At 36.1% G+C, this 17670-nt stretch overlaps 1 protein-coding gene across 2 annotated transcripts; it reads right to left on the reverse strand.

The window, feature by feature from the left end:
* Nucleotides 1–2671: 2671 nt before the first annotated feature.
* Nucleotides 2672–6276, reverse strand: LOC110900083 (transcription factor UNE10). Of its 2 annotated transcripts, none has more exons than XM_035981707.1 (6): nucleotides 6009–6276; nucleotides 4579–5197; nucleotides 3949–4047; nucleotides 3783–3848; nucleotides 3084–3443; nucleotides 2672–2894 (listed from the first exon to the last, which is right to left on the reverse strand). In XM_035981707.1, exons 1-6 carry the CDS (start codon nucleotides 6113–6115, stop codon nucleotides 2805–2807), a joined length of 1341 nt encoding a protein of 446 aa, XP_035837600.1. In that variant the 5' UTR covers nucleotides 6116–6276; the 3' UTR covers nucleotides 2672–2804. The 2 variants fall into 2 exon arrangements, with proteins under 2 accessions (XP_035837600.1, XP_022002675.1); XM_022146983.2 differs by having other exon boundaries at nucleotides 3949–4050; nucleotides 6009–6275.
* Between the last annotated feature and the right edge of the window lie 11394 nt (nucleotides 6277–17670).

Below are 17670 nucleotides of genomic sequence, written 5' to 3' on the forward strand. Positions count from 1 at the left end.
GGTTTGCAATATATCTGTCTTAACACACTCCAACTATGTCTACTATTATGTTGAGATTCATTTGATTCCAAACCAATACTTATAAATGGATTTGAGCTACCATGTGCTTTACTTGACTTGTTTGAAACCAAAATTTGCTGAAATTCATTTGGATAATATCTAATTGCATTTCTTACACTTTAAGCACATTAGGATACATGCAGGTGATCTTCAAAAACGAAAGTTGGGTCAATTATCATGTCAATTCACGATTTGGTTATTTTGATGTGAAAAATAGTTCAAACACCATTCTCACATAAACTCACAAATTGCCATTGTAAGTTCCCGACATTGAATTCAAATACCTTTCTTTAATGATGTTGGATCATTTTCATCATTTGTTATTGAATAAAATATTATTTTGCTTAAAACTTTAGTTTCGGTCAAAATAGGTCAAACTACTAACATCATGTATAACAAATATTTGAATTTAGCTATGTACTCATAGTTGTTGTTGAACTCCAATGGGTGATGAACATAGTTGTCGTGTTGCCACACTTTTGGACACCCTAATTTCTATAAATCTTTATAGCCTATTTTTTGGATCATAATTCACCAAAAACCTCAATGTAGGGTCGAAACCAATATGTTTTTATTGGATTATAATCGTCAAAACCTCAATGTAGGCGCCGGTTCGTCTTGGATGGGAGGCGGGGTTTTACCGATTATTCCACTGTCGTGTCTTCGAGCGGGTGGAGTTCGGGTTTCCGCGCATCTGGGAGAGCCAAGGGGCTGGCGGGTGGAGGTCGGGTTTCTACGCATCTGGGAGAGCCAAGGGGCTGGCGGCAGTCGAGTAGTCGATCTTGGCCACAACGCCCGATGTCACGGTGGTTAGCACGTCATTCCTTGCCGTTCAAAAAAAAGGAAGTTAAAGGGCCTTCTATAGTCAGAATAAAACTAAGTTAGATGATATTATGATTTATGATGGCCAAGTATCTTTACCTTTTGGATTCACATCAAAAACCAGTTTGTGAGTGTGTGGGCGGAAACTGATGAAAAAAAAATCAAATCTTCAATTAGTTCAATTCTCATTTTTAGAGGTTTGCTAACAATGCAAATGATTATAGGTAATCACAATTAATTTATCTGGTAAGCATTTCAAAACCCCATCTCTTTAGTTATGAATGTACCCAATATGTGAACCCTAGGTTAAATTCCTAGTATTTGTGGAATGTTTAAGCACTTAAGGCTAAGAATCATCACCAACGACGTGCCAACCAACGACGTACCACACTACTAGAAAAATGTCAATTTGTTACGAAAATTTCCAACACAAAAAAATGCGTTACAAATTCGGACATATTTGCAACGCATTTTTGACAGAAAAAAATGCGTCCCAAGTGCGTTGCAAAACTTTAAAACTCTAAACTGAAATTGCATTGAAAATTCGTCACAAATTTCCGACACCATATTTTTGTCGTAAATGCGTTAAAGATTGCGTAGTAAATGCGTAGCAAATAGTTTTCAACATGGCTTTTTCCAACATCAAGGTTTTGTTGCAAATGCGTAGCAAACCTGAATTTGCTACACAATTGTAACGGAAAAACTTGTTAGAAATTGCCAAATTTCTAGTAGTGCCAACCACCGTGAAAAAAATCCAAAAGATAAAGATACTTGGCCATCATAAATCATAATATCATCCAACTTAGTTTTATTTGACTATAGAAGGCCCTTTAACTTCTTTTTTTTAACGGTAAGGAACGACGTGCCAACCACCGTGACCTGGGCGCTGTGGCCAAGGTCGACTACTTGACCGTCGCCAACCCTTTGGCTCTCCCAGATGCGCGGAAACCCAACCTCCACCCGTCCGAAGGCATGACAATGGAATAATTGGTAAAACCTCGCCTTCCAACCAAGACGAACCGACCCCTACATTGAGGTTTCGACCCTAAAGTCTTGACATCCATGGATATCTAGAGAGGAATCCACCGACTCTTTATGTGGCTCTTATGAACACTTGAGTTGACGAAATTTATCTATTTATTTACGAAAGATTGATTTGGGATGTGCAATCTTAACGGGCCTCACCCGATCTAATGATTCTCCAAAACTGTCTCATTTTCATATCTTTAAAATTTAGAATGATTTTCTTAAGATCATATAATTTTTGAAGTAAATCCAAAATAATAATAATAATAATAATAATAATAATAATAATAATAATAATAATAAAAACAAAAATGGAAAAAAGTTCCAATGATAAAGGGAGAATCATTACATAAACCTAATTTTGTTATTGTGAAAAAATGAACAACCTTGATTATTTAAAATTTTATGAATACTTCATACTTTTTAACTATTGTATATCTTACATACACATGCGTAAATTATATATACATACAAACCATCAAACTAATTTGTTTATTTGTTTTATAATAACCTACACACGATATACACACATATTAGGTTATACAAACATATAAATGTTGAATTTGAGAGTGATAAACGCTAAAAATTAGAATTATATCACTTTACATTATAATATTGAATGTCTGATTTTGTTATGCATATTCTCATGATAATTTGTGTTCTGAGTAGATTCGTCCCATTTGGCATTAACATCATAAAAAAACAAGCGTTACCATTATCAATCTTAAGACTTTTTAAATCCAATAAATTAAATAAAAATCCATAAATCAAATTCAGAACTATAAATCTGAATTAAAATATACATTACCTTTAAATTATAAACCTATAGTTAACTAAATATTTAAAACAAATAACATATTTAATTTTAAATGATAAAATAAAATAAGTTAATAGTTTTAATTCTTGAGACCAGATGAGTAGCACGGTTGATTCTGCATATGCTGAAACAAAGCAGCCATTCTACTATAATTCTCCATTGTCATTGGCTGCAAACATGAAATTTTAATTCAGTTAAATACTATTCAATGGAAAACAAACTTTCAAGTAAAAACCGAACCGTTAATCGAATAGTTTGGATCTTAAACCAGCTAATTTGCCTCAGTTTAACCATTTAAGCAGTTTGGTCGGTTTCAACGGTTTATGAATACCAATTAATTTTTAATTTTAAAAATTACCTGTGATTGGTTTGCAAGTAGGGCAGCCATTGGATCATTATGGTTTTGAACTCGATCTCCATTGGTGTGCATATCCCATGAAGCCATCATCGGTTGCATGAGGGTGGAAGGGTGGAAGACTGGCGGCATTCCAGGGATGTTCGGGTGGCTACCGCTGATGGCGTTCAAGTCCATGACTCCTGGCATTCCCATTCCCATCCCCATGCCCATTCCCATTGGGTTCATCATGGCCATTTGAAGTTGTTGCATGGCTAATGGCATCATCATAGGTGACATGTTCATTCTACCCATCATGTGGATTTGTGCTTGTAATTGTTTTAGGTATTCGATCACTTCATCGAGCATTGATGCTTTATCCGTCTAAAATAATTGACAAAAAAATAATGTTGTAAATATAAAGATGCAATAGAAATGTCGAAAATCAAGTTTTTAAGCTCGAAATTATGAAGGTTAACAAAAATATTACAAAAAAAATCAGCACGATCGAAATCAAGAAGGGGGGGGGGGGCTTTGTATACCACAATTCGTCAAATTTATGTTATAAACTATATGCTATTATATAAATACGTGTGTTTGACCTCTTAGTTGTATTTAATCATGATGAAAATTATAATGACTTCAGACCAAAAGTTCTTGTTCCGCCATTGTAAATCAGATATGGTTTGATAAAGAATGTAACGAAGGATGCTTCCTATATACCTTATTAGCATTTGGAACAAGCTTTTGTAATGTCTTCATTTTCTCATTGATCTTGTCTCTTCGCCTCTAAATAATTGATTCATCAAATCGTCAAAAAATAATCTAAAAAAGTAACTTAAACAAAAACACGTTAATCACTAAGATTAAGAGGCCGTTAAGTAATTACCCGTTCAGACTGATTATGAATTGCAGCTGCTCTACTTCTTTTAGTTGTAACTGAAGAAGATTTCCCTAGTTTTGCTTTCTTCTTTTCTTCCGATTCATTCTTCTGAAGAAATAAGAATATTAGATAATATCACAATATACAAAGTGTTACATTTTTGGAATTGAATAGTAAGTGTGAATATTTAGTTCAAAATGAATTTAATCTAATGCTTGACCAATAATAAATATAAAATCTTCTTCCTTCACGCCGCGATCAAGATACCACCCCCAACATTTTGAGACCCCATAGCGCTGCCTGTTTTGGTATGCGCAGACACTATGAGGCGCTATGGATGAGATTGGGGTGATATACCGCCCCATTACACATGATCTAATCATTACTCAATTCTCTATCTCTAAAACAAACTAGATCACATGATTATTTTACTATATAGTTGCTAAAAGATACTCTTGTATAACATAACTTAAGTTTTTTTTTTTTTTTTTTTTTTTTTTTTTTTTTTTTTGTGTACTATATAAATAATTACTTGATAACACATGTTAAAAAAGTCACTTTTAAAACAATGATGCTAACCCTATTTTAAAAACAAATATCATTAAAACTTAAAAGTATTAGGAAAACTGTATATACCTGAGGTCTACTATGACAAACGGAGTCATGTTCATCAGGAGACATCGATTTAAACGATCGTTTACCGGAAACAGTATCATCCGGCGACCCCATGGAAGTTGACGTAAGCCCTTTCACACCCAATTCCCTCTCACGAGTGTCAACGGTCAACTGTCGGCTACTCTCCATTCCAAAAGTCTCACTACCACTCACACTCTGGTCTCTACAACTGCTCCACTCATGTGGTGCCGCCGCGGCACCACTCATGCTACACGACCCCACGCGCGTGGAGCAACCTCCTGTTCTCCCTCCATTTGTCCCCATGGATATCAGCGCCTGGGGTTGTGTGGCAGAGTTTGGTACCAACGCGTCCATTGTTGTAGTGGCGGACGCGTTGACAGTACCGGATGCCACAGCGGACGTGTGGTAGTCTAGCCATGGGACTAGGTCGTCCACGAAGAGGTCCGTGGGTGATTTGTGCTGGGGTTGGAGGGTGGCTTGGTCGACTATTGCCTCCAGCGTCTCGGCGGCGCGTGGCTTGTCCCACGCCTGGGATTTGTACACCAGGCGTGGAGGACCTAAGCCATGCATGGCTAATTGGCCGTTTTTCCATGTTAATTCGGCCACTTCATAATCTAGTCTGCAAGAAAATAATATAAAGATATAAATAAATTTTACCCTTCACTAAAAATCAAGAAAATAATTAACAATATACAAAAAAGTATTTTTACTTTATTATTGTTAAAATAACCTTTTATGGAAATGTATGGTAAATATGTATACATACACCCAAGTTGGTCTGACACCCCAGACCCTACGTAAGAGTCTTGTGCACCAGATTTGTCGTAAATTTTGTAGGGCTTATTAAGAACAAACAGGATATGTGTTTTTTTTAATAAAATAAGTTTTGCTTTTAATGCACATGATTATCCAATAATACAAAAAATAAGACATACTATTGAAGATTATTTGGTCTTAAATAGCCAAAATAGTAGTAAATAACAAAATATAATAAATCTTGTTGAAGATGCATTAAAAAGTTCTAAAATTAATTATTAATTAATATCTATTAATAATACAAGTGAAATGAATAGTGTTATGAAGACGTGGTTTAAGTTGATTAGGCCTTCTTGGGCGGTCTCAGCCTCATCACCACTGAGACACGCGTAGTTTATCTGGAGGGGCGGTGTAATGCCTGTAAAACACCGCCCATCTTTGACACACTCACTTTCTAGAATCCAGATGAGGGTTTTTTTATTTGTTTAAGAAGAATACGTGAACCAACTACTACATAATCCAGTATTAGTGATGAGAAAAACTCATCGCTAATACTACTACAATGATTTGTTGGATATGTAAAACATGAAATTATAGCCTTTGTAGAGTATATATAATGCATATCAAGAATAAAGAAAAAAATGAGATTTAGATGAAGAGAGACAGCAACATACGTTGGAACGTCGAGATTGGAAGGCATGGAATTGGAAAAAGCGACTTTCAGGCGGCTGCCGTTGGAACTATTATCTTGTACGTCCCAACTCGGTACACACTGAGTCATTAATAATATTTCAACTCGTTATAACGTACGATTTATGGTTGATCAGGATAAGTATCATAAGGAAGGAGAGAAGAAACAGCTGCCTTTGGCTGTTGGTTGCTGCATGCATATATGGTCTAGGAAGACTTGGGGTCACATTTGCTTTGATAGCAAATTGATTCACAAGTGCATTTATTGTTGTGGGTATAAGTTATGATAAGAACAATGTCAGAAAGAGAAATACAAAAAGGACCACATATTATTTATTATTATTATCAAAAAACTATTCCAAATATCCGAAAAAGATTGCACTTGTTCATATTTGGAACAATCATATGATAAAAGTATTTGTAGTTTTTGGTGTGGTGTATTAATTCCATTCCACTACTTACTAAATACGGATGTGTGTCTAATATAATAATAAAATAATAATTGAACAGTATAAAAGTTATTGTTAAGAATTTTCTATTCGTCAAGACTTAGGGGCTGTTTGTTTACCTATTAACGAGACTCTTAATGTTTCAGACATCTTACTAGTTCAACACTTAATGGTTCAGACTGTTTGTTTCACGAGCAGATGTCTGAATGGTTCAGACATTTGCCTCTGAATGGTTAAGCATTATTCAGAGTCTGAATGGTTAAGACCTCTAATCTGAATTGATCAGACATTTGCCTCTGAACGGTTAAGCATTATACAAGCTCTTAATGGTTCAGATCTTTTACTTTTTACTGGTTTAGCATTTAATAGTTCAGACCTCTTACTGGTTCAGCACTTAACCATTCAGATGTTGCCAAACAGCCAGGGCCGGCCCTGAGAATTTGTATACCCTGTTCGAGCTCGAAAAAATATGCCCTTAGGCCTTAACGAAATTGGGTATTGGGCTCACTAAAGGTCTAAACCTAGTGCCAAAATGGTTAATAACTAATCTAAACCATAAGAATAGTTTTGTTAGGGGGCCTATGTTAGTGCTTGCATGTGTGTACCGTATTAAAAAAATATTTTACATATTACATGTAGGTTTTTTTCCTTAAAAAACGTGCCCCTCGAACTATCGGGCCCTGGCCCATAGTCCTCCCCGTCCACCCCAGGGCCGGTCATGCAAACAGCCTCTTATACGAAATGAAACATTAAAGTGTGTTTAAGAATCGTTGACCATATCTCTCAAAGTATAATAACATAAACATAGACATATAGACATACACATGGTTAACATATAATGTCTTATTTGTTGAGGGATGTAGTCGGCAAGTTCGGAGCTTTAGTACGTCCTTTAAAACCATGTGGCTTTAGCAAAAAGACGTGTGCGCGTACCTTCCGTAATTTATCGTTAATACTAAGGAATAAAAGGATAAGATTTTTGATAAGATTCATGCTCAGATTTTTCAAAAATTTGTCTATAAGGAACGGTTTGGGACAAATTTTCACTTGATAATCCATCACTAATTATAAAGATAAAATTCCGCCCATGTTTTTAGGTGTTTGTCGGTGGGAATCATTTTGTGACGGTTTTTTTGTCGGTAGTCTGTCAAAAAAGTTACTGTACATAGCAACCAGACATCAGACATATAATTTTGTGACCATAATATTATAGGAATAACCCTCTAAGGTTATACCTTATGGTGATACCATTTGAAGGGTAAATCGACAAGTCCACTAAATACATTTTTAAAAATGTCAAAAACGCCCTTTTGACGTAGAAATGGTTAAGAACCGACGAGGCCTATAATTTGACCTCAGAACTGATTACATTTGAAAATAGTTTTCACATAACAAACTTGTCTTGGACCCATTTGACCAACCAATACCGCTTTTACTCATTTGACTCGTTTAATATATATATATATATATATATATATATATATATGAGTAAATTACAAGTTTTGTCCTTTATGTTTACATCAAATTGCAGACGCTGTCCTTTTTTCCAAAACTTTACAGGCGGTGTCCTTAACCTTTCAAAATCTTGCACGATTTGTCCTTTAGCCAAAACCTAGTTAAAAATCTCAGTTAAAAATTATCATGTGCAATGCACATGAGGGTAAAATAGTAATTTCCCCCTTAACCCCATTTAAAATAAAAAAAAATTATTAAAACAATACCATCCACCTAACACTTAACCCTACCATCATACCTGCATCATCGTTGATATGACCATTTCTTCTTCAATTGCTTTTGAAAATCATCATCTTTTATAACCAGATTGTATGATGATATATACTTCCCACATTGTATCATTGTAAAATATAGATATTTATTATGTTTCTATCTGCCACATTCGCATTGTACCAGAACTTACCCCTGTCCTTTCCAGTAAACGGTTGTCACACCGGAAAAATCACAATTCCGGCAGCCGGCGGTGGCGATACGGCGGAGATGGAGCCTCTATCCGCACTCCAAACAAAAGACGCAGAGAGATGCTGCTAGGGTTAGGGTTTTGGATTCAAGGATCCCGATGCTTTCCATGGATGGCGGTTATCTTCTTCCTCAAAGACGGACTCCGTGTGGATCCTTCAATGCTGCAGATTCTCCTCAATTCTGCCAACCTTCCGATGTTTGCCAAACCGTTTTACGGTCTTGTTTATTATTGATTTTGAACCTAATTTTAATCCTGATTGTTGTTTTGGACGGAAGATTGGTTCAGTTTTTGCTGAAAAAATGTCCTTCGTATGCTATGTTTGTGTGTATTCATGGTTAAGTGTGAGCCGAATTTTTATCTGGTTCTGTTTCTGTGTATTCATGAAATACGGTTTTGTTTTTTTTAATAATTGTGGATACTTCGTATGTTATGTTCCTGAATCTTAATGATCGATTGTAAAGTGAATTTTTGATCTAGTTAATCCGTTTGAAATCAAGACAGGTTCAGGGGTGTCGGTGTCGTGGTGGTTGGTGATTTGGGGGTGGTGACGGTGGGGCTATGGCGGTGGTGGGTGGTTGGTAATTTGGGGGTGGTGACTGTGGGGCGATGATTTGTTAACGGTGGTGGAGAGTGGTGCCAGGTTATGTTAGAGAGAGAGAGAGAGAGAGAGGAGAGAGAGGGACTTTAGTGAGTGATAGAGAGAGATCATATTTCTTTATTTTTTAATTTTTTACAAACTAGTCCCTAAATATAAGTTTTGTTTACACAATAGTCCCTAAAGAGATGAAATGACAACAATGCCCTCATGTGCAAGGCACATGACCAGATTTAACCAAAAATTCTAACTGGGTTTGGCCTAAAGGACATAACGTGCAAGATTTTGGAAGGTTAAGGACACCGCCTGTAAAGTTTTGTAAAAAAGGACAGTGTCTGCAATTTGGTGTAAACATAAAGGACAAAACTTGTAATTTACTCTATATATATAATGTATAAACTAGTCAAATTGGGTTTTAAACTCGTAAAATCATCTCAAAACAGAATGATTTAGTTAGATAACCCATATCAAACGAGGTTTCGCACTCAGGAAGATATAAACCACATTCTACCTGGTCAATGTTTAATCTAGCGAAATCGAATAATATTCTAAGTAGCGAGTCAAGTAGTATAACTTACAAAAAGACTCGTGAACATTAAAAAAATATAGAGTAAATTGTCATTTTAGTCCTTGAGTTTTTGTCTAAATTGTCATTTTAGTCCAGATAGTTTTTTTTTTTCTTCTCTGGGTCCCTGAGTTTTCCTTTTTCTTGCCATTTTGATCACATTTCCTAACTTAGTCTAAAAACGAGGTTATAATCAAGGGTATTTTTGGCATTAAATTATGTTGTAAACGACCCCTGGTTATTACTACACAACAGTTATGCCAAAAATACCCCTGGTTACAACCAGATTTTTAGACTGAGTTAGGCAATGTGATCAAAATGGCAAGAAAATGGAAAAGTCAAGGACCCTAAGGAGAAAAAAAAAACTATTTGGACTAAAATTGCAATTTGGATCAAACCTCAAGGACTATAATGGCAATTTACTCAAAAATATATTTATATCTGTTTCATTATGGACTATAGAGCATTCCAGATAATCGTACCTAGGATATACAATTTGAAATGCGACTTTGCTTCAAAGAACTTGTTTAAACAGAATATTTGCTAAGCAAAGGTAAATACTTTTAGCCTAGTTTTATTTGAAAACGTGGGATACGGCATTAGGCGCTTGGAAAGGGCATTATATAAATGGCCAAATGCTTTCATAAATATAAGAATCCGGTTTAATCCGTATTGCTTGAATAACATTATAAACTGGGGATAATCGTACCGTGTTCGGGCGTCCCGACTCATCAACTAGGAATGGTCATATAAAATACGTGCAGGGTAGTAGGCATACTCGCAGAAGACGTTGTATTAAAGGTGTTGTGTACCATCATCACATACCGGCATAGATTTCCGGTACCCAGCTGTATTGACAAGCACGTAAAACTAGTGACAAGAAATCTATCCCAAAGAATACTATATGATCAACCCACGAGTTATCATAATATGTATCCATTGACTTGTGATAATGATTTTTAAACGGGTCGGTTAATTGTATTTACCAGCGAAAGCTGACGTATTTTCAAAATATTAAATCGCGGGTAACGAGCCCTAAACATATGGTAGAATGGCTTGGTCAAAGGAAAGCTTAGGAATTTGCAACTCCTCTGCTTAAAGGCCTATGATGTCCTTAAGCTTGCTTTTTATTTCGGATACTTCCTTGTGGGACATTGTATCAAACACTTATAAAGTTTATTTAATAAATTTGAACATTTATATTATTACTTTATCATTCTCTCTTCCACTACGTATTTGTGAAACTGTTATCAATAGTAACGCATATACCCACCAACCGGGACCACCAGAAATCAGGGTGTAACAAATGTACTAATCATCATACACATGCTTCAAAAATCAAAATGGCTTGTTATAACATGATGTGACCATGTATGTGACACTTCGGGTTTTCCTTTACACTTTGTTTTATGTTTTAATTATGTGAGTATAATAAACTAGATTTATTGTTGGATGGAATGTGCATTATGTGATAAGTATTTGAGTTATTAGTGTTATTATCATAATTATTATTAAATCTGTCGCACACTTCCTTCTTCCCGTACCCACCACAAAGTCGCACACCTCCTTCTTGTTTGTCTAGTGACCGCACACCACTGTTGGCCCAGGCCCAGTGTCTGGGAGAAGCCTATAAGGGAACCCTAGTATGCCGCACACTTGTGGGTTGACATTTAAAAGTGTGCGACATCCACAAGTGTATAAAAGCCCCATTTCAACTGACAAGGAGAATGTTTGGGCATCAATCATTCCAGCAGCAATCCCAAAACATTCTCTCTCTTACCTACTTCCTCTCTCTAAAAACCCTAAATACACCCAAACTCATCCTCCTTCTTTGGTCCGACGTCAGCCATTTCAGCATCCAAGAACAACTAGAAGTTGTTGATTAGGAGCTTCATTCTTCATCTACTCTACACATTTTCACTCTCGATACAATCGGTTAGTTTGCTACCTTCACAGTTGGTGATAATACATGATAAAGGTGCCTACTTGATTAGTGATTGTTGATGTGTTTGGATGTTATACATGAGTAGTGTTTATTTTAGTGTTCAATGAATAATGAACTTGAGTTGGTTGATGTTCGAATAATGATGATCCTGTGTAATGAACATGAATGCATGTATAAGATGAGAATAGGGATTGTTATGCTACCAAATCGTTTCATAAAGGTTGAAGGATGATTGGTATGATGAATGATAAGTTGATTAGGGTGATGAGTTTAATTGTTAGATTGTTTGATGTCATCTAAATGGTAGTTGGAATTTGATTTCATGATGATGTTTGCTATTATTAAATAGGACGATGGATTTCCTTTAGGAGTAATGGTTTAACCTCATTTTTGAACTATTGATGAATTTGATGTTTGGTTGAAAAGATTGATAAAATATGTGTTTGATCTGTGTAAACATAAAAATCTAGTTGTTTTACTGTTTGTCTAAATGATGTCGCACACTCGGGTGATGTACGATACGGACTGCATTAAGTACCACCTAGCATAGCACACCGCACACTGGTAAGGTGTACAGCCTAGAAAGCACGATGTACAACAGTATGTTGCATATCGCACATAGGTTAGTCACACACTCCTGTTGTACAACTGCTAATGCACAATGAACAAACAAGTGCTGCTCAGTCGCACACCTTGAAAACCGCACAGTCCTAGTACCAACACACACAACACATTGTACAAACCTTAAATTGCATGACCGCACACTTGAAGACATGCCGCATATTAGAGTGTGGACCGCACACTCTATGTGGGCCATCCAAAGATGGGCCGCACACCCTGCTAATAGACTGAACTCTATTGGGCCGCACACTTGAAACGAGTAGGTGTAAGACCCTTACCTCTATTTATCAATATTCATATAAGTTTTGACATTAAACGTGTCTTTACGATTACACATACGTTGAAAATACGGGTTTCTCAAAACTTTTAAGAATTTAAAACATTTCGTCTGGATATAATATGTCGTCGTTCAAATTGCGGCGACGAAGCGTATTGCGGAAGTTTAAATTTCTGATCGTGTTTGGTCCTTCAACGAGCTTGATCTTCATTCGTAAGCTTACTATCGTTCACCTATTTTTAAAACCAACATTTACATTAGTATGAAGGCTTTGAAATTCATTTAAACAAATTCTTAGCTGAAAAAATCATACTTTTGTATTCATATTTGCTTATAGCATCTCATTGTTTGCATATACATGCTTTTATATTCAGATTTGCATAAAGCAAATCAATATTTGCATATATATACTTTTATGTTCAGATTTGCATACAATAGCTCGATATTTGCATATACATGCTTTTAGATTCAGATTTGCATATAGCAGATCAATAATTTTTCAAGCCCACAATTCATTCTAACACTTTACTCCCAAGAATATTACTACATACACGGTGGGATTGAGTGTTTGTGGACGCGTGTGACACCTGTGTCACCACGAACACCAAACAAATGCCAAACCTATGAAACATTGTGTTTCATACCTGGGATTTGTATAAATATGTGTATCCTTTGCACATATCAATTTTTGTTCAATTCCGAGCTTTAAATCGCTTTCTGGAAAGTTAGATGCGCACTGGTGCGTAAACGTAATCAGTTTTAGCGCAACAAACACTCCGGAATAGTGAAATAGGCTTAACATACTTTAAATGACCTTTACATAACTTAGAAATAAGTTTTGGAAGGTTTGGTATGGCAAAAACAAGTTTATTCAATCGCAGGGACTATTTGCGTCAAACTGCGAAACTATACCGATTCGTATAGTGTCGAACAGTCCGGAACTTGATCATAAGTTAAACATACCATATATAACCTAATCATAGCTTAGAAACAAGCTTTGAGTGGTTCGGTGTGCGAAAACATGCTTATATGATCTTACAGGGACTAAAAGTGTCAAAAACGACGTAAGTTTGCATTTTCGCGCATATCTTACGTTCTGGACACATCTGGACATCCAAAATTTTTGTACACACTAAAATATTTTTATTTTAGTGATCGCCATGCAAAAATTCCATTCGTCGTTTAATTTGGATCGATTTTGCGTTCGTTACAACCTCCGTCGTAATTAACCGAACAACGCGATTTTACGATCAAACGAACCGACATCCGAGATGTTTTTGAGCATGTTTTGAGTTCCCTATGCTTTAACTTCATTTTAGAGCCTTGAAATGAGGTTAACGGGGTTTAAACGCATCGAAAAAGGCTTTAAACGCGTGCAGGGACCATTTCTGCCATTTTTGAAACTTTGCTGAATCAGACACGCCGTAGCGTAGCGCGAGCCCTAAGGCCTATGCCGTCGCGCTACGCGAGTGCCTCATCTGGGCAGAATATGTGTTTTCAGCAACAGTTTGTAATTTCAGGGGCCAATCTTGCAATTTCTTTGTGTGGTAACCAAGTTACCACCTCTCCAAGGCTTTGCACCTGCTCCTAACACATGTATGGCTAGGATTAATGCTTAATGGCTAAGAAAAACAAGTGGAATGATCTTGTTAATCCACTACAACTATAAATAGCCATCAACTTCACTTCATTTCTTTGCTCATTCACTCATTCCTCTCTTCTTATCTGCTTTGGAAGCTCTCTCAACTGATTTGGGACTTGTCTTCTTTGTAGAAAAGATAGCAAGGACTATTGTGAGTCTTCTTTTATTCTTTTTCATGCTTTTTTCTTATGTAGTGCAGAAAGTCAAACAGTTTGGCCAACAGTTTGACTTTCGGTTTTGACCATCAATTGGTCAAGTCAAAGTTCAATTGAACTTTGACACGTGATTGTAATCACGATAGTTATAATCCTTCGCGATTATAACCGCTGATTACCACGTTATCTAGTTGTAGTGTCGAGTCAAAGTTTCGGTCAAAATGCGTTTTAGCACGCATTTTGCAACGGAACTACTTTAGGGTATCAAAACGCTTTGTTTTGATACCAAATCAGTAGGTTAGACATGTTTTGACATGTCTAACTCGACACTATTAGTTTGTGCTTGTTTAGGATCGTAAGGTAAGCGGTCTAAACAACCGCTTATACTTCCGAACCCGACCCGTTTGGTCGATCTTTAGGATCCGACCAAGCACACTTAGTGATCATGGTTACATAGGTAATAACCACTGAGGTTATACCTTATGATCACATAGGATTGGTTAGTCATTTGCTAGTTAGCTTGTATGCCCATAGTAAATGACCAAAATGCCCTTTTGAAGCTAAAATCCGTATTTTGATTATGTGAACATATTTTTGACATATAATCTGATTTAGTAACATGTTTAGGGATAATTGGGCATGTAAGACTTGACATAGCACATAGATTACCATCCGAACATAGTTTTACGCAAACGACGCATTATAGTGGCTTATGTTACCATAATGTGTCGAAACGGGTCAAAAGCACTTAGGTAGGCCTTCCAATCAGAATGCTAGCTCTATTAAATCATACCATATGAGTTGCAATACTCATTTGATTTATAGAACTTCATTCTATCCTATCTCCCGATTTAGGATCCGATTGTTTAACATAGTGATCCATACTAGGTGCCACTTGATTCCTTGATTTCCCGAGCTTTGTTAGGACACTTAATCAAGGATACTTGCAATCTCAAGTGAGTACATAGTCCCCCCCTTTTTACTGTTTTCAATTGTTTTGGGGTGAAACATATATGCCTATCTGTTATTTTCCTGATTTTAAACTACATGATTATACATGTTTAGTACACATTCTTTTGACAAATTAAACGATTTCCTATGGTTTAAACACTGATTTTTTTTCCAAAACTTAATAAACAAATTGTTGGATTGTACCATTTTTTATACATTCACCCAGCCGATTGGTAGTATGATATAGCGCTATAGGACTAGACACCCCATTCCTGTTGTATGGAATGTCAGAAACCAAATTTAAACCAAATAGAAATTGCCTTCGTGGTATTTCTATAGTCTCCAAAGTGTAGTTTGATACACTAAGGCTTTGTTGAATACCAAATCACACTCTCTTTGTATATGTCGATATACTACAAAAGTACAGTTTGATGTGCTCTCAAATGTGATCTACCAAAGTATATTTTGATATACTATGTACAAAAAAATCCAACATATGTTTTAACACACCTACTTGTTTATTTAAACCAAAGCATAGTTGATATGCTATCTTTAAACCAAAGCATAGTTTGATATGCTACTGTTTACCAAAGTATAGTTTGATATACTACCAACTTTGTATTTTAAACTAAAGTATATTTTGATATACTATCTAAAGCATAGTTGATATGCTACTTTTAACCAAAGCATAGTTGATATGCTATTTACAAACCAAAGTATAATTTGATATACTACCAATACTTTTATTCTTAAACCAAAGTATACTTGAGATATACTACCGAAACTATTATTTTAATTACTAAAGTATATTTTGATATACTATCCATTTAACTATTTCAAAACTAAAGTATACTATGATATACTATTTGTACAAACTTTTCAAAACCAAAGTATATTTTTGTCTATATTATAAACCCGTTTTCCAAAACGACACATTTTCAGAAAACAAAACTTTTACATTAGATTCATGGCTATTTTGAAAAACATAAAACCTTTTCTCATATTATCTAAAGCCATGAATCTAATACACAAAATCCTATGTTACTCACAGGCATTTTTATGCTGACGTACCATATTTTCATATATGTTTCAGGTACTGCTATGTGATGATTGTTGATGCACGCTACATATAGGATGGACTTGTGCCTTAGCGACTTAAAACTGAGAAACAATTATTTGTTTTATTTTAAATTGTACCAAAACATTGAATTCAATAATTCAATAAAACAAAACTATTTAATCCATGGTTGTGAAACAATGATTCTGTTACAACACTCCCCGACGTTTCCGCCACGTTTTGTTGTTTTACGTGGTCGGGGTGTGACAGAAAAGTTGGTATCAGAGCCAATGGTTATAGGGAATTAGGTTATTAGTAATGCTTTGACCTAGACTATATCCTTCCTAGGACCCTATCACAAGTTATCTTGTGTTTAGTCTTAAAACAATACATGTCACCTATCCTTAGGTGATAACCACAACGAGAACACAATAACGAATCCGCTTCGAAAATTAATCATCTATCCTTGGATGATTGATTACTAGGTTTTGAACCCTTCCAGTTTGATTCATCTTTAGCTTTGTGCCTTTTGAGTTTTCAAAATCCCGTCAAAGTTTGAGTCTAAATAATGTGAACACGTGCAAACTGGAAGAGTGAATGCCTGTACCCTGAGTTTTCTGTCTAAGGCTAGAGTGTTCGTACAAATCCGCAGTATCGGACCAGTCACTCTTACCTGGGAACTCTTGGGGTGAGTGTTCACTTATAGGCGAGCATGTCTTCAGTGATACATTATGTTGACCCATTTACTTTGATTTGTCACAGTGTCGTTTGTTTGTTTTAAGTAACGAACAAATGGTCACAATCCTTATGCCTTGTCGATATTCTTAACATCCAGTTTTGAATATCCAATGACATCTCACTTGTTTTTCCCTCGTGTTTCTTTGCTCTTTTAGAATATGCCTCCTCGACGTGATCAAGCTCAGGATGCCGCCTTGGCAGCCTTAATCGCTCAGCAATTCGCTGCTGTACTCCCGAACCTTATCACCCAGATAAATCAGGCAAACAATAACAATAACAATGTTCAGTGCACCTTTAAAACATTCAACTCAGCTAAGCCACTCACATTTACTTGGTCTGAAGGGGCCACGGGACTCCTACAGTGGTTTGAGAATCTTGAAAGCACATTTCGTCATGTACAATGCCCAAACGAGCGAAAACTTGAGTTTGCGTCAAGTGTGTTCCAGAAAAGAGCACTCACATGGTGGAACGGCATAATGAGGGATCGAGGTGCCGATGTAGCAATCGCACAAACCTGGGAAGAGCTTCGGGCTCTAATGATGAAGGAATTCTGTCCTCGTCATGAGCTTAGGGCTTTGGAACGTGAATTTGATGATCTTAAATAAGACAGCGGTGAACATCGAGCCTACACTGATCGATACGAGGAATTGAGTCTGTTATGTCCTACCATGGT

This window comes from Helianthus annuus, chromosome 13, assembly GCF_002127325.2.
Source record: "Helianthus annuus cultivar XRQ/B chromosome 13, HanXRQr2.0-SUNRISE, whole genome shotgun sequence".
NCBI classification, from domain to species: Eukaryota; Viridiplantae; Streptophyta; class Magnoliopsida; order Asterales; family Asteraceae; genus Helianthus; species Helianthus annuus.

Excerpts from the sequence above, each read along its gene's own strand:
- LOC110900083 (XM_022146983.2), bottom strand. The coding sequence starts at position 6,115 with ATGACTCAGTGTGTACCGAGTTGGGACGTACAAGATAATAGTTCCAAC. Across the intron at positions 5,198-6,008 it reads TCCAATCTCGACGTTCCAAC|ACTAGATTATGAAGTGGCCG; the intron begins GTATGTTGCTGT and ends ATTTTCTTGCAG. Across the intron at positions 4,051-4,578 it reads TTTGTCATAGTAGACCTCAG|AAGAATGAATCGGAAGAAAA; the intron begins GTATATACAGTT and ends TTATTTCTTCAG.